Genomic DNA, 17,656 nt, shown 5'->3' on the forward strand with positions numbered 1-17,656 from the left:
GAAGCAATTCAACTCACATACTGTAACCTAACACCTCACATACTGTAACCTAATACAGTCGGAGCTAGCCCATGTAGATGAATAATGCAGAGAAGTAATGGCCTGTGTGTGCAGTGGTCTCAGAGTTGGGTTGTATCAGACACCTCCAACTCGTCTATGCTTCACTCAGACATACATCTGGGTAGTACTGTAAAGTGGGTAGTACTGTAAAGTGGGTAGTACTGTAAAGTGGGTAGTACTGTAAAGTGGGTAGTACTGTAAAGTGTGTAGTACTGTAAAGTGGGTAGTACTGTAAAGTGGGTAGTACTGTAAAGTCTGCTTTCATAATCAGCACTTTATTTAGGCGTCATTTTTACAAATTGTTTCTTAGTCATAAATGACACAAGGGTGAGTGAATTTCAGAGGCAGGGAACGTTTACGATTAGTAACCATTATTATTATATTATTTTTTTATTTAACTAGGCAAGTCAAGAACAAATTCTTATTTATAATGACAGCCTAGGAACAGTACGTTAACTGCCTTGTTCAGGGGAAGATTTTTACCTTGTCAGCTCAGGGATTTGATCGAGCAACCTTTCGGTTACTGGCCCAACACTCTAACCACTAGGCTACCTGCTGCCCAAACAATGTAGCACAGATATGTGAGGGAGGGGTAAGATAATGAGAAGTTTATTTTCATTCTTAAAGGACACACTGGGGACAACTGTCTGGTCATGTCAGATGCTGTTTATTGTTAGTTATTTGGGGTGAAAATAAGCACAGAAAAGCATCCTTGGATAGAACAGGAAAACATTGTATTACCATGAAGTGGAGACTGGGGTGATTAAAAGCAGGGTCTCTTTAAATTGCTCTGGTGATTATTAGTTCAATGGGGAGTTTGGAGGGCACCCAGCCTGTATCTTGTCTTTCAGTGAAGCATCCATGTACTGTAGAACTAACAATATAGAGGATTGTATACACAGAATGTCTGTAGGAATGGCAAGTTGAGCCCATATGGTACCAGAGATGAAAAGAGGCATCCAATGCCTTTTACAGTACGAGTCCACTAAGTCCAAACATTCAGACACAGGCATGCACCACGCACACGCACACACACCGTCCTGAAGTGAAGATTCCTCAGTCATCCAAAACACTCTCATGACAATACAAATATTAAGCTGGTAAAGCAGTCCATTTTGAAAGACCAATAAAATGTGATAAAATCTAAAAAATATTGAGTAAAGAAAAGCTGCTTCTCCTCCGTCCTTAAATACATTCGGTAAATACATTCCTCAGAATTATTCTGGTTCCATCAATGCATCCATTTGAGAGCAGATGTGTCAGGTTCATTGTGGGGGTCCTCCTGCTGGCTCGACCAGCAGGTCCAGAATATCAATCCAGTAAAAGGACCAAGCAGTCTGCTCTAAATGGCCGTGTCGGTGAAGTCACACCTCGTGAACCCTTTCTGTAAAACACAAGGGAGAAGGCCACTTAGATAGAGCAGTCTGTTTTTAGAAAGGGTAAATAGTAGGCCCAGGACTATACCAGTATCACAATATTTTGTTCCATGGCAAAAATGAAAACACGAAGCAGATCAAACTCTTTGCTCCTTTAAAAACCTGCTGTATGTGAAATAGTGTGTGATATAGCTTGGTAAATCAATGCATGTGACTGGATGACAACATCCTGATGTTTGTTTCCAACATTAGGGCTAAAGAAGTTAAATCCACTTTTTTTGTTTTCTTGCCACGATACTAAAAAGTATCAAATCAAAAAATCTAATCAAATGTTATTTGTCACATGCCCGAATACAACAGGTATTTACAGTGAAATGTTTACCTACGAGCCCTTTCCCAACAATGCAGTTAAAAATGACAAAAAAAAGATTGCTAAATAAAAAAAGGAAAACAGTAACACCATAAAAGAACATAAGGAGTATCGGTACGAAGTCAATGGGCAGAGGTACATGCAGGCCAGTGGAGGCTGCTGAGGGGAGGACGGCTCATAGTAATGGCTGGAATGGAGTCAATGGAATGGTGTCAAACACATCAAACATGGTTTCCATATGGTTGCTACCATTCCATTGGATCCATTTCAGCCATTATAATGAGCCATCCTCCCCTCAGCAGCCTCCACTGATGTAGGTAGTGCAATTATTATTTTTTGAATAAAGGTGTCAATGTAAATAGTCCGGGTAGCCATTATAGTAACTGTTCAGCAATCTTATGGTTTGGGGGTAGAAGATGTTCAGGAGCCTTTTGGTCCCAGAAGCTCTTGTACCACTTGTCGTGAGGTAGAGAGAACAGTCTTATGACAATTTTTCCCGATTCTGGTATCGTTCCGGCCCTAGTAAACAGGCCTAAATATTCTACAGTGTGAAGAGGGCACATAGAAGTGACAAACAGTGTTTACAAGTGTCAACTGAAGATTGATATTTAGCACAGAGAAAAAACAGACAGCCGTTATCTTGCAAGAGACAATCAATGGCTGCTCCCATTCCACTGCCAGATTCCAAACATACCATTTAACTGACCATCCAAGGAAACACAAGACACTGCACTACAAACTCAAGTAGTACTATAGCACAAAGAAGAGGACTGTCCAGTTGCCAACCACTAAACCAAGGTGTTTTACTGGTCCTGTTTAATAAACACCAAAACAACTCAAGCAAAGAAAACCATGATATAAAAGATAGTCTAAATATATAACCGGTAACAGATAACGAGATTGTATAAACTTGAACTGATAACTGTAGTACCTGCACAGAATAAGGATTCCTAAGGGCCACAAGAAAAATTAACTTCCATGAAAATGTAATAACTAACAGCTTTAGTGAAAATATTTATATTTGCTGTGCCAAAGAATTATGGGGGATATCAGTCGATCCAGGGAAGGGGGAGGGGAGAATTCTTAGAACTGATTAAAAAAAGAGTTAGACTAACCGTTAGAGGCCATAAAGAAAACAAAGAACCATCTGGACCAAGACAAGAGGTTAGAAGGCCATACACAATGGAAGAGGCCAAACGACCCCCCCGTTTCCTGCTCTCCAAGCTCATCTATCACAATGTCTATGTTAAATGGTGTTAGCCTCACCTGTTTATAATCTTTATGCAGCTTGTTGTACTGGAACATGTTGAAGAGTACTGTGGAAGCAGCCTTGGCAGCCTTCAGCTTCCCTGAGCTATAGTAGGAGAAAAACACAGTCAAACACAACAGGAGCCAGACAGGAAATTGGAAATAAAAAGCAGACACAATGAATAACAAAACCAAGAACACTGAGAGACAAGATTCACTAACCTGTTGTCGTGGGAAGACTTAATTGCAACAAGTTTGGGGAGTCCATCAAAGAAGGCGATGTCTCTCGCTGCTAGTGAGCTGCCTGCAACCAGGTTATTGAGGGTCCCACATATGTTGACCACCACTTCACTGGATGGTTCCTTCTGGTGGCCATCACTGGGGAGCTTGGTCACCAGAATGTTCACTACCTTCGTAGCTGGAGGTCAGAAGGGAGAGAAGTAGCCATTCTTTAAAGTCTCCTTATAAGGGGAATTACTGTGATTAATATGCATGGAATGGATGGATACAAGGTTGAGGGCAGGAGAGACAGAGGTAGAAATGAACAGTGTGGGGTACTGGGGGTTGTGTCTCACCCATGTCGTCCTTGTTTCTGCTGTGTCGGGACAGGTTCCTCAGGAGGCCAGTGAGGGAACGCATCTCCTGGTCGCTTTGTGTCTGCAGGAGGTCCAGCACCACAGGCAGCATTCGCTCCTGCTCTAAAGCCACCCAACTCAGCACTGACGCCCACTGATACACAAGGAGGAAGAGGAATTCAACACTAGTGTTGAGTACATTTTCAGTTGAACTGTAAATGTGAATGAAGCATACGTAGCCTGTCACGGTGAAAGTGATGGCTAGGTCAGCTCGTGGGGGAGAGGAGTGGGACCTACCCTGGTCTCTCCGGCTGTGATGTTCTGCAGGGCCCCTGCTGCAGCCTCTCGTGTTGCCGTGTTGGTCTCATAGTGCTGAAGCACGCGGTTATACAGCCCCACCACCTGGGGGTGCCACAGCCACTCCGCCCCCTTTGGCTGCTTAGCCACCTCTGAGAAGGTGGACAGTTCCTGGTTCTGTCGCTATAGAGATCAGGGGAATAGATTAATTACAGAAAAAACATATCATGGTCCCATGTCCATCAGGATTGTATGACGACATACTGTATAATGTTTCAGTGTCTTGAAGTTCAGCCGTAATTTGATATTTCCTTTGGGTTTGCCTTGGGTAAATGACACCTACCTCCTTTGCCTTCTTGCTCTGTGGGGTGAAACAGCCAATGGACTCAGTCTCAGTAGTGGCTCTGGCCCGCGTAGGCCCCTCCAGTCGCAGTAGGGTTGAGGGAGGGATCTCACTGTACAGCTGATAAGACAGGTTCCTCAGGACACACACTGCATTCTCTACACCCTGCAGGCACAGACAAAGATCGAGGGAGGGGGGAAGAGAGAGAAAGAGAGAGAAGGGGTGAGGAGAGGGTGAGACGGAAACATAGGTGGCCATTGTGTCTCTCAAAGCAGCCTGCATTACATACAGCAGATAGGCCACAGCATGACCAGTCTGGCTGTCTGGTAGATGATACAAACAGTAACACTAATGACAAACTGTACATATACAATGATTAGCTCTCACTATACTCCAGCTGAACCTATGAGTTGCTGAAGACTGTAGTATATGAGATCAAATCAAATGAGATATTAAATCAGGGGAAAGGTTTTGACCTGAAAGAACATGCCCAGAAAAATAATCAAGTTGTGAAAGAAACAGACAATAATGTGACATAAGTAGAACAGTTGAGGCGTACTTTGTCCTCTGCTTTCTCATCCTGAAGGGAGTTCTGGATGTAGGCCACCAGCGAGTCCACCAGCCCTCGCATGTCTCTCATCTGCTGCCTCGTCCTCTCATTCACTGAGCTCAGGTTCCTGAACAGAGGAAGAGAGTACAGAGAAGTTGTATACAGTACATGTATCAGTCCGTGTACAGTGTGTATGTATACAACATGTAGGCAGATAAGTATAGCTACCTCAGGCAGCCTGTGGTGTTGTAGAAGATGTCTGCCTCAGATGGACTCTGACGGATCAGCTCTGAATCTCCACCACTGCACAGGGGCACCAGCACCCTCTCTGTGAGCTCACTCAATGTCTCTCTGGCCAACTTCTCCTTCAGACTGTCCTTAGAGGACATGTTCCACAGAATACCTGCAGGACAGACAGAGGAGAGAGAGGGTTTATTGAACCACTCTGTCGGATACAAAAAACAGCCTCTATGACCAGGAGTGTGTGCTGATAACCTGACATCCAAATGATTTAACTTCAATAGGTCTAAATAGTCACTAGTATCACAGTGGGATTCATGTCATATGATTCCAAAGTAAACCCTGGGAATCCTATTTTCTATTTTCAATGTGGCCAATAAATAATATATGATGTATCAATATCAAATCAAGTGTTATTTTGTCACATGCGCCGAATACAACAGGTGTAGGTAGACCTTACAGTGAAATGCTTACTTAGAAGCTCTTAGCCAACAATGCAGTTTTAAGAAAAAAAAGTTTTTAGACAGTATTTACTCAAATAAACTGAAGTAAACAGATCCGTAGGTAATTCCGCCCCATCCCCCCTGGATCCTTTTCCCCCAGCGCTGAAGATCCCAATCACGTTCTGCTCGTGTGTTTCTTTACCTCTACTTTACTCACCAGGTTTTGTGGTCACCCTCCCTTCACTTTTCTCACTGTCAGTCGTGAATTATAATTATTTTACAGGTGAAGTTCACAGGCGAAATGCCATGCAGCGTCTGCATGCCAACCATTTGATCTCAATCCAATTCATGGGGATATGCATAGCTGAAGTCAGAAGTTTACATACACCTTAGCCAAATACATTTAAACTCAGTTTTTCACAATTCCTGACATGTAATCCTAGTAAAATGCCCTGTTTTAGGTCAGTGAGGATCACCACTTTATTTTAAGAAAATGAAATGTCAGAATAATAGTAGAGAGAATGATTTATTTCAGCTTTTATTTCTTTCATCACATTCCCAGTAGGTCAGAAGTTTTCATACACTCAATTACTATTTGGTAGCATTGCCTTAAAATTGTTTAACTTCGGTCAAACGTTTCGGGTAGCCTTCCACAAGCTTCCCACAATAAGTTGGGTGGATTTTGGCCCATTCCTCCTGACAGAGATGGTGTAACTGAGTCCAGTTTGTAGGCCTCCTTGCTCGCACACACTTTTTCAGTTCTGCCCAAAGATTTCTATAGGAGTGAGGTCAGGGCTTTGTGATGGCCACTTTGTTGTCCTTAAGGCATTTTCCCACAACTTTGGAAGTATGCTTGGGGTCATTGTCCATTTGGAAGACCCATTTGCGACCAAGCTTTAACTTACTGACTGATGTCTTGAGATGTTGCTTCAATATATCCACATCATTTTCCTTGTCATGATGACATCTATTTTGTGAAGGGCACCAGTCCCTCCTGCAGCAAAGCACCCCCACAACATGATGCTGCCACCCCCGTGCTTCACGGTTGGGATGGTGTTCTTCGGCTTCCAAGCCTCCCCTTTTTCCTCCAAACATAATGATGGTCATTATGACCAAACAGTTCTATTTTTGTTTCATCAGACCAGAGGACATTTCTCCAAAAAGTATGATCTTTGTCCCCATGTGCAGTTGCAAACCCGTAGTCTGGCTTTTCTATAGTGGTTTTGGAGCAGCGGCTTCTTCCTTGCGGTACGGCCTTTCAGGTTATGTCGATAAAGGAGTCGTTTTACTGTGGATATAGATACTTTTGTACCTGTTTCCTCCAGCATCTTCACAAGGTCCTTTGTGTCACATGGAATGACGCTGGAGAGACGAAGCAGGTACGGAGAGTCAAACATTTAATATAGAACGGACATGGAACGAGACAGGAACAGCGTCAGCATACAAAACAAAGACAAAAACAATCAATGCATCAGCAGGGAACAGAGCAGGGAAACTGATAAATATAGGGGAGGTAATAAACAGATGATGAGTGAGTCCAATATCACTGATGCGCGTGACGAGGGAAGGCAGGTGTGCGTAAATGATGACAGGAGTGCGTGTTGCAGGGCAGCCGAGGGATGAGCGGGAGCAGACGTGACAGTGATTTTGGTGGCCCACCATCGTGAGAGACGCTCGGGAATTCATCTCAGCCTGCTCGGTCTGTGCGGGAACAAAACCTCCATCAAACCTACATCCAGTCGGCTTCGACCTCTTCCCATACCCAGCTGCCCTGGTCACACATGGCTCAGGACTTCGTCACTGGCCTTCCTCCATCTTACGGTAACTCAAGCCAGGACCACAGGAGCTGTTGTCATTGCACCTGGAGGAGGGACCAGTCTGTTCTTCATGCCTCTGCCAGGAGGGGGGGGGGGGTACTGTCACATCTGCTCCTGCCACACCCCCTAGTGGTCATCAGGTGTCTGCTTGACCTGCAGCCATTCCCCCAGTACACTCTTTCTCTCTCCCCCTCCCTTTCTGTTTGTGTGTGATTCTGTGGTTGGAGACAAGTGTGCTGGAGTCAGATCAGATCCCTATCAGCTGCAACTCGTTCCATTATCAAGACTTCCACTCTGTCAGATCGTAATCTCTGCTCAGTCACTTTATGCTTCTAGCCTTTATTATTATTCAAGCTCCTGTTTCCCTGCTGTACCTGTTTCCCTGCTTGACGATGTTTATCTTCTAACTGCAGTTTTGCCGCTCTGACTCTGGCTCCTGTCTCCTGTTCCACATCTCACCACCCTGCTACCCTGTTCTGGACTCCCCTCCGGACCTGTTGACCCTGTCCCAACCCATCACTCTCCAACCTCAGCCTCCACATCTGGTTTCCTACAACTCATCCAAGCTTCCCCAGATCTGCACTCCATATCTCCCTGTGTTACACTAAATACCTTGGTTCATTCATCTCTGTGTCCTAGTCTAAGTCTGCTCTTGGGTTCCCCTGTGCTGCTCCTCATAACACTTTGCTGTTGTTCTGGGATTGATTTGCACTTTTCGCACCAAAGTACGTTCATCTCTAGGAGACAGAACGCGTCTCCCTCCTGAGCGGTATGACGGCTGTGAGGTCCCATGGTGTTTATACTTGCGTACTATTGTTTGTACAGATAAATGTGGTACCTTCAGGCGTTTGGAAATTGCTCCCAAGGATGAAACAGACTTATGGAGGTCTACAATTGTTTTTCTGAGGTCTTGGCAGATTTCTTTTGATTTTCCCATGATGTCAAGCAAAGAAGCACTGAGTTTGAAGGTAGGCCTTGAAATACATATACAGGTACACCTCCAATTTACTCAGATGATGTCAATTAGCATATCAGAAGCTTCTAAACCATGACATAATTTTCTAGAATTTTCCAAGCTGTTTAAAGGCACTGTCAACTTAGTGTATGTAAACTTCTGACCCACTGGAATTGTGATACAGCGAATTATAAATGAAATAATCTGTCTGTAAACAATTGTTGGAAAAAATACTTGTGTCATGCACAAAGTAGATGCCAAAACTATAGTTTGTTAACAAGAAATTTGTGGAGTGGTTGAAAAATACGTTTTAATAACTCCAACCTAAGTGTATTTAAACTTCCAACTTCAACTGTAGATCTTCTTGAGCTAAACAGTGAAGAAGCAAGCCTACAGTGTTGTTTTCAATTATGTACAGTGAGCAAATATTTTAGCAGATGGTGTTAACAAACTGTAGCACTAACCTGTGTTTAGTTTTTATCAAAGCACATATTTTGCCTAGTGGTGCGCATTGCTGAGTTTTGGCCACATGAGAGAAAAATCCAACCATTTGCACAATCATCCTAAAATCTCACATGAAATGTTTTATTATTTTTTTGTCTTACAGTAACGTTATACTATGCTATTATATTCAGTTCTGTTATGTAGAATACTAGCATTATGTGACGTTGCAGACATTGATTCCCCAGACTACTTTGTTCTCTGGGCAGCCTAACAGTGGAGCAGAGACTGCTGTGCGTAAAGTAGAGAATTCTGCACATTCGCAGAAGCTTCGGACCTTTAGCGGTCGGGAAGTGGGGTCCAGAGAAGTCGGATCCACAGCTACTCCGTTATCGTATTAGCCAATGAAAGGTCAGTGGCTCCATATACCCTCCAATCAACTGATCAGAGCAGCACGGCCCTCTCTCTCTCTCTCTCTGTGAAGTGCAGTTGACACAGGGGAGGGTTCAAATACATACAGGGTCCAGGAATTTCAAGGACTATTACTCAGAGGAGGAGGCAGCCAAGCATGAACAAAGCACAAGAGACTGCTGTGAAATTAGGCTGCCCCTTTCAATGGGCTGAGGGATTTGAGTGTCCTCAGGTTACAGGGAATTCTTCATTCCCAGCTTGACCCACTTACTAAGGGAACCTCTATTACATAGTTACTACCGGTCCACATGCTCAACCTGTGTACAGACAGATTCTATCTCTACAGACTACAATTAGGCTGTTATATTTGACAGACTCTTCAGCACGTGAATGATAAAAAAATATATAGCCTAAACATTTGTGGTGGGCAACAATATTGAAAAACCTATATTGATATCAAATTGAATTATGATTGCTGTTACCTTACACAATTATGTAAAAAAAACACAAAAAAACATACATGACTATTTCTGCAAGCACAACATAACTGCCTGCGGATGGGGCATCAATTGGCTTTTCATTGTATCCAAAGTGGTTGGGTAGGTTAGGCCCCTAGAACATTCACACAGCAAGCAGTTGTCTGTACTTCTCAAAGCCATAGAAGTAAACAGAAAATATAACATTCACACAGTAGCTATGTTATTCATAAAATGATATAATATTGATATCGGTTAGAAAAAAGCAAATGGCATTGATATATAGATTTTCCATATCGGTGCCCATCACTACTAAAAATATATTATTTTGGTTGGGATTCTATTTGGGATTTGAACTTTATTAACTTTATGTTGGACTCTACTTGAAAGAAAGTGATTACTTGAATCTCTGATTGGTGACAATATACTGTATGCTTCTTCTGCTCACCTCACGGCACGTTGACTATTTTGCTTTTGTTGCTCTCATATTGACAGTATTTCCTTGAACTTTAAAATTGTAACTTGGTTTGAGATCCAAGCTGATTGTTAAAGCATATAGATGATCTTACCAGTAATGTTCTTGCGAAGCTCCTCATCTGGTTCTTTCAAGACACCGATGAGCTTGGCTACTCCCCCAGCCTCAATGAGGGCCGCCTTGTTGTCCATGTTCTCATAGATGAGGTTGCGTGTAGCGCCTGTAGCGTAGCGCTGGACCTCCTGGCTGTCACTGCTGAAGAGCTGCACCAGGGCTGGGACACCCTTCAGCAGACGCACCTGTTGTCGACAGGGCGGGTCAGGGGGAGACAGACAGGTGGATGACTGACTAGTCTATATGACTATCAGGCTGACTTACTAAGCCATAACAAGACAACAAATTCTATATTACAATGGCATTTTTGATAAGAGCACGGAGAACTCAGTTTAGTTTAAACTGTAGGGCTGTAAATTCTATTTTGGGCAATGAAGTATGTTACTGTATATGGCTATTTTTATTGAGAAGGATCTGTTACCTGGTTCTTGGCATCACTGCTATGGTAACATTGGTGCTGGATGTAGGCTGCTCCCAGCACCTGCATGGCTGTGTCGGACATGGAGAGGTAGTTGACCGCGGTGGGCATGTCTAAACTGTGCATTCTGTCCACAAACACCAGGAAGACAAAGGAGAGTGAGGTTAATCTGAAGCCTATAACAGTTATGTAAGAAGAACAGAATATACCTAGGGCTAAGTTTGTTCGTTTGATATTCCAGGAGATTTTAACAGTCCATGCATCTCTCACCCTCCGAGTTTCTCGTTGCTGTCAGCTGAATCCCTGCCCCCATCAGGCACGTCCATGCCTTTCCCCATACTCTTCATGCTGTTTAAGGAGGCCGGTCGGGGCAGGGAGTTCTGGTACTGCCCCCAGCCTCCGTACACACTGCCACCGCCCCCGCCAGACACCTGCTGCCACTGCTGCAGCCCCGACGCTGAGCTCAGATGTTGCTGCTGCTGTTGTCTGTTGTTGATGCGACTAATGGTACGGTGGGCGGGGCCTTTGTAGGAGTGCTGGTAAACTAGCTCCGCCTCTTTCCACCCACCGCTACCACCTCCTGCCAGGGTTCCACTGAGTGTGCGCCTCATCGTTGCTGGGGCAGGTATACCTCCACCATGGTAGGCGTGGAACTCTGTGGCCAAGCCATCACGGGCCACCCAGCTGGCCACTGGGTTTTGCCGCTGGTGGCGCAGGGTGAGCAGGCCTCCCACACCCTGGACCACTGCCTCTTGGTCAGCCTGACAAACTGATCTGGACCTGGTGGTCCTCGTCCGGCTGGTCTGGTAGCCACCCAGCTGGATGTCGTCATGGTGGAGGTAGCCAGTGTTGACTGGAGGCTGGCTGATTCTGTATCTGGGTCCTAACTCCACCGCTGAGAGAGACGAGTACCTACCTCCCAAGTACTGCTGGGATACCGGGGGCATCTAGAGGCCATACAGAGAGGACACTGTTACACTTAACTATCTACACTACAATAATCCCCAAAAAGCAAACATTGGCCAAACTGTATAGTCTAAAAATGAGGTCATGGGTAAGATGTTTTTAGACTCTTTGGGCAATAGAATCCTGTACAGAGATTTTTGTTCCTGTGTCTCATCTAAACATAGTTATGGTAGGATCCTGTGAAATACTGCATGTATGTGCTGTGAGGGTGCAGCTGTGAAGTGTGTCACTGTGGTAGGACTGTGGAGTTTACTTTTTTAACGCATATCTCTCCTGGTTTAGATAAGGGACAAAGGTGGCATGGCAATCAGCTAGAAAAGCAGGACTTTGGGGCTTTTAGATTAGGGATTATCATGAAGGCAAAAATAAACACAACTGAACATTAGAAAATATGAAGTCCTACAGTACTCACCTTCATGGTCCTACTCCCTGTGTTATACACCATTGACTTAGAGCTGAATCCGGGGTTGTACGTGTTATATCTCATTGTGCCACCATGGTCTACATGTGGATAGAGAAAGACTTTGTCTTAGACAGAGAATGCAACCACAACTTTCTCCTGAGATTACAATTTCACAGTTAGTATAATTACATATTAATGAAGCAATAACCTGTCCTGCAAAGCACTTGTTCTTGTTACTAAAAAAGTGTAACAAATGATGACTCTGATTAGCTTCTTGCCACTTGCTTTGCTATTTGGACTCATGGTTACTATGTTTGTGCATGAAAAACAACAACAATATCAGCCTCAGCTGTACACCAAGACAAGCAGCAAACATGTAGAAATGTAAACACACACCCATGGAGATATTGCACAATACCTCATGTTTTAGAGGGGATTAGCCTAAAACTGGAGCTGCACTGTACCGAGATATCAAAACATTGAGGACAGGATAATGTTGGACTAAGCAAGCAAGGTAGTATACCTTTGGGAGATTCTTTGTTTTGTGAGAGAGTGCATTAAAACAGACCCTGGCATTGCATACTGGACCAGCGAAACACATAAAGACCACTAGAAAGTAATGCTGACACTATAGCTTAACTAATATGGTATAGTGAGGGTTAACTGAGTGGATATGTCCCAGAGAGGCTGACTCCTTGCAGAGTGACCCAGCAGGGGTTGAGAGAGGCCAACTGAACTGTGTGGGAGGATTCCATGCCTGAGTGTTGACACTGAACAGGACAATTCTGGTCAAAAGAGAGTCTATTTACTCACAGGACACGGCTACAGAAACATTGATTTACGCTGACTATAGACGCTCCCTTCAATCTGATATTAATACTGGACTTTTTATGTATATCTTAACTCATTAACTTTAATAGTGATATAAAAAAAAACTAAACAAAGGGGAGGTTTGTTAAACTAATTCCCTGCATGCACAAAGTTGTCTCTGCACTGTGTGAGAGCTGAGCTCTGTCCACTACTTTGCAGGTCAAGTGTTACTCTACCTTTAGGTCTGAACATTAGGTCATAAAAATCTACTTTTCTTACTGTGTATACAAATACTGTATGTTTTGACTGTATAACCATGGCAACAATGTGATAATATGGTGTTGTAAGTCATTTGAGACAGTATTATCTATAGCCCCCTGTTGAGTTTGAATAGGAGTTGCGATAACATAAGCCTTTGTCAAATACTATGCATTAAATTCCCAATATCCCCTCAATTGTGAGTTTCGCATGCACGCACACACACACGCACGCACGCACGCACGCACACACACACAAATATATGATCAATTGTTGGGAAGTACTTCACTGCTGAGTGAAATAGGCCCACTGTCACTGTATGTTTTCAATCAAAATACCTATCTTAATTACAGTTTGTAACAGCACTATAATTAACAGTATAGTTTTCCCAACTCAAGTTGTTTGCCTTCTCATTGCAAAACACAGGCAGCTGACTGATTTATGTGTTGGTTTCACGTAGTTCTTTCTGAGACGCCATCTGACCACAATATCCAACCCAACCCACTCAACCCTGTCCAAAATAGAACATGAGCTGAGCAGCTTGGTGCTACTGATAACCCATTCTGAAGAGCTGAATGGGTTGACAGGAATGTTCCATACATCAGAGGGTCCCATTTGTTTTAAATCTGAGCTTTATGTTATCAATAACCACCATGACTAGCAGTTCAAAACTACCATTATACTTTATCATATTATACTGTATTGTGCATCATTTTCCTCCCCAATCCTGTAAGAAATTATGTCATAAGGTGTCAACTATCCGAAATGGACATGCTCAAAACATTGCCTAGTAAACTAGCTACCTAATGATATCATTCTAGTGTTAAAAAAATAAACATTCTCCAACTGTGTAACCATGTTAAGGAATTCAGCTAAATTGTCCTTCTATTAGTATTGGGCATGAAATAATCTTTAAACCCTTAAGTGTTAAATCAGTCAGCACAAGGATCAAAAGCTCAGAGACTAAATACTAACCTTTTCTTCGATAATTAGCTGAGTTTATCTTCTGTCACTTATGAGCCGTGTGACTGTTACTTGTTCATACTGTATAGGCATCAAACTTCTGCTAAAATCTAAAGCCTTGGGTGTGACAGCCAAGACGCAAATGACAAATCCATGAAAAGGAATCTGTCACTCACATAATATGGTTCATTGCCACATGCAGTGATAATTCCTGGCTGTGACTAAATGTTCAGATTTTTCAGAATATCACATCTTCTGTGTAAAAGCATCTGTGTATAAATAACTTTTTATATACAAAATTACTGTGAAAGTTTGGCATCTGGCAAGACAGATTGAACGCTTTACTGGTTTGGCGTAGCATCTGTAGACACCATGACTGCAGATGTGAGAACCATCTGTCAGATCACTCAGATGTGTTACCTTGCCCCCTGCATGTTATGAAATACCTGCAGGGCTGCATTTTTATGGCATGTAGGAGAGAGTAATATAGCCTAGATGGGGAGGTGGTCTTAGGGGAAACCGCCGTACCTTAATATGACTACTCACACCACACTATAAACGCTTAACCCCATCTGGTACCAGCAAGACCAGTCTGCCAAGACAAGGACTAGTTTCACTGATTACAATACAATAACAATATATCAATATTGACAAGTCTTTAGGCTACCAATGATAAAATTACCTTTTCCATGTTTTGTACATCAAAGGAAAACGGATCATAGTAAATTTGGACTGGACTTATGTTGAAAGAGTACGGTTGAGCCATCTTCCCTAAGGGTGTAATTGAACAATTTAATGAGTATTTGGTCTGGTCTAAACACAGCCGGTAATTCGTTTGTTCTTTTGTTGAAAAACAAATGCCTCACATTTCTAAAATAGGACACAGGCTAAAATGTATAATAAGTTGCCCACCTGGGGAAATGCAGTTCGAGCCGTTCAGCCGTGTGAGGGATGAAGACCTCTTTTCGGCGAGGCGCAGATGGACTTGTTGTTGAACCCTCTTAGCCCTTTCCACCTCGTCCATTATGGAACCCCTCGGTCCCAACTGCACATCGGACGGGACTGCATAAGTGGTGACCGCGGTGTTGGGCTGTAGGGCGGACAGAAAGCAGCTCTCTGATGCAACGGTCGCACTCATTGCGATAACCGCAAATTGAAACAATCCTTTAAAATTGACAATCAAATAGAGTCCCTATTCGTTATTATGTGTAAATGACGCCCAGCTCCTATGTATAAAGTGGCAGACTCATGCATTCAACTCCTATAATTCCCAAAGGAATGCAGACCACCCTGCTGCACTTCTTTCCCGTCAGTGACAACCTTCTCTCTGAACTGATGCTTGCCTCCTCGAGCCAAACGCTAGGAGGAGTTATTTGATGTCACGCAGTCTCACATTGGCCACTTGGAGAATGTTTCAATTAAAGCTGGAAACCTTAGTTGCAGCATACATGTTTGGTCATAAATTAAAGCAACTGTTCCAGTGAAAATCGAATGTGTAAAAGTTCATATTTTGTTAACTCATATGTTGTTGACTCATTCTATTCTCGTGTATACTCGTACGTGTGGCCAAAGCATAAAACACTCCAAAAACCCCACCTCAAAGTTGTAGGCTATCTCAATGCTTGCTAATCAGCGGTCTACTGGCATGATTTTTAATGACCGGTATATGCCCACAACATTCTGTTGTTGGGGTACGCCCACACAATTTCAACACAGAGAAGCTGCTTTTTGACGAACACAATGAAAAATGTTTGGAATGAAAACTATTTCAATCATATTTTAATTTATTGTATGTAACATGCAAAATAAATCTGGAAACAAACACTGTATAGCCTCAAAACGTGTTTAAAACTATAATTTTGAGATCGTGGATGGTCAGTCGTTGCATCCATAGCACTTGTCTATGAATTTGAGAGTGGTTACATTTCTCCAGGCCCATCCCTCGATCTTTTACCACAACACAGACCCGGTGACCGTTTTGTTTTTGTTTTAATGAAGGATTCTAGCTTTAAACCAAGGCAGGCAGCATACTTTAATATCTTGTTTTTCCCTCACTACTGAATTGATGTGAAATTATTCTAAGTTGTTATTTAGCCTATTAATTAGCTATGAAAAGACAGGACATAATTTAAAAAAAATGGATCTTTATTTAACTAGGCATGTCAGTTATTTTCAATGACGGCCTAGGAACAGTGGGTTAACTGCCTTGTTCAGGGGCAGAATGAGATTTTTACCATGTCAGCTCGAGGATTTGATCATGCAACCTTTCGGGTACTATTCCAACGCTTTAACCACTACCTGCCGCCCCATTTGAGACCATGTCATCTCCTTCTGAACCAACATTGTATATCTTACCATCTTTGACTCATGCCCAGTTTTAGGTACCTAATGTAGGTGCTGTACATGGTAGTGCGTGGTGCAAGATACAATAGGATACTCAAAAGGTTTACATGTATCATTATCCCATCAGATAATCCAATCACCCCAACATAGTCAGATTAAGGGACTCACCATCATAATAGGTTTTATTATCCTTTGCCAGAGTGTTTCAAATATTTTCTGTATTCTTTCAGTATTCCTTCTCTCTGTCCTCTTCAGTTATCTCTCGTCCGTCTGTTCTCTTTCCCTGAAATCTCAGCTCTTTTAGGGAGGCGGTGGTTTTAGACTAAGGAGTGCCGAGCTCTGAGGGCTCACCCCTGACGTAACCCTTCCCTAATACTCCACACCCTGGCCCAACGTAGATGAAGATGGGAGTATGGGAGAGTGATAAAGACAGAGAGAAAGTTGAGTCAAAGAGCATAGGCTAGGTTAGAGGTGAAGATATGAGAACATATTTTACCTGAATGTGTCAAAATGAATCACTAACTGTCAGGGCCCAAAATTGTTATGGTGATATCAATGGGTTTGATGTCAGTGTACTGGTTCTGTTTGGTGAAGATTTTGTTTGAGTGTGTGGTGACATCAGAGGGTTGGACCAAAGGGGTAAAAGTGTTGAACACTTTGGTTGAACTTAGCATAGTCTTTACTGTATGTCATTAAATCAAATCAAATCAAATTTTATTTGTCACATACACATGGTTAACAGATGTTAATGCAAGTTTAGCGAAATGCTTGTGCTTCTAGTTCCGACAATGCAGTAATAACCAACGAGTAATCTAACCTAACAATTCCAAAACTACTACCTTATACACACAAGTGTAAAGGGATAAAGAATATGTACATAAAGATATATGAATGAGTGATGGTGCAGAACGGCATAGGCAAGATGCAGTAGATGGTATCGAGTACAGTATATACATAAGAGATGAGTAATGTAGGGTATGTAAACATAAAAGTGGCATAGTTTAAAGTGGCTAGTGATATATTTTTACATAAATTTCCATAAATTCCCAATATTAAATTGGCTGGAGTTGAGTCAGTGTGTTGGCAGCAGCCACTCAATGTTAGTGGTGGCTGTTTAACAGTCTGATGGCCTTGAGACAGAAGCTGTTTTTCCAGTCTCTCGGTCCCTGCTTTGATGCACCTGTACTGACCACGCCTCTGGATGATAGTGGGGTGAACAGGCAGTGGCTCGGGAGGTTGTTGTCCTTGATGATCTTTATGGCCTTCCTGTGACATCGGGTGGTGTAGGTGTCCTGGAGGGCAGG

General features: G+C 42.9%; 1 protein-coding gene across 2 annotated transcripts; it reads right to left on the reverse strand.

Moving 5' to 3' along the window:
• Positions 1 to 708: 708 nt before the first annotated feature.
• On the reverse strand, positions 709 to 16,614 carry pkp3b (plakophilin 3b). Of its 2 annotated transcripts, XM_064991987.1 has the most exons (14): positions 16,521 to 16,614; positions 14,922 to 15,099; positions 11,988 to 12,076; positions 10,880 to 11,556; positions 10,613 to 10,736; positions 10,172 to 10,376; positions 5,048 to 5,222; positions 4,829 to 4,946; positions 4,270 to 4,434; positions 3,927 to 4,109; positions 3,630 to 3,783; positions 3,277 to 3,472; positions 3,073 to 3,160; positions 709 to 1,444 (listed from the first exon to the last, which is right to left on the reverse strand). In XM_064991987.1, the coding sequence occupies exons 1-14, from the start codon at positions 16,524 to 16,526 to the stop codon at positions 1,403 to 1,405; spliced, it is 2,400 nt and encodes a 799-aa protein (XP_064848059.1). In that variant the 5' UTR covers positions 16,527 to 16,614; the 3' UTR covers positions 709 to 1,402. The 2 variants fall into 2 exon arrangements, with proteins under 2 accessions (XP_064848059.1, XP_064848055.1); XM_064991983.1 differs by lacking the exon at positions 16,521 to 16,614 and having other exon boundaries at positions 14,922 to 15,327.
• Positions 16,615 to 17,656: the final 1,042 nt, after the last annotated feature.

Source organism: Oncorhynchus masou, chromosome 2 (genome assembly GCF_036934945.1).
Source record: "Oncorhynchus masou masou isolate Uvic2021 chromosome 2, UVic_Omas_1.1, whole genome shotgun sequence".
NCBI lineage: Eukaryota > Metazoa > Chordata > Actinopteri > Salmoniformes > Salmonidae > Oncorhynchus > Oncorhynchus masou.

Bases quoted from the DNA above. Each gene is read 5' to 3' on its own strand.
- pkp3b (XM_064991983.1), bottom strand. From the start codon at position 15,147: ATGAGTGCGACCGTTGCATCAGAGAGCTGCTTTCTGTCCGCCCTACAG. The intron at 4,947-5,047 runs GTAGCTATACTT...TCCTCTGTTCAG, and splicing joins AACACCACAGGCTGCCTGAG to GAACCTGAGCTCAGTGAATG. The intron at 4,435-4,828 runs GTACGCCTCAAC...CTGTGCCTGCAG, and splicing joins ATGAGAAAGCAGAGGACAAA to GGTGTAGAGAATGCAGTGTG.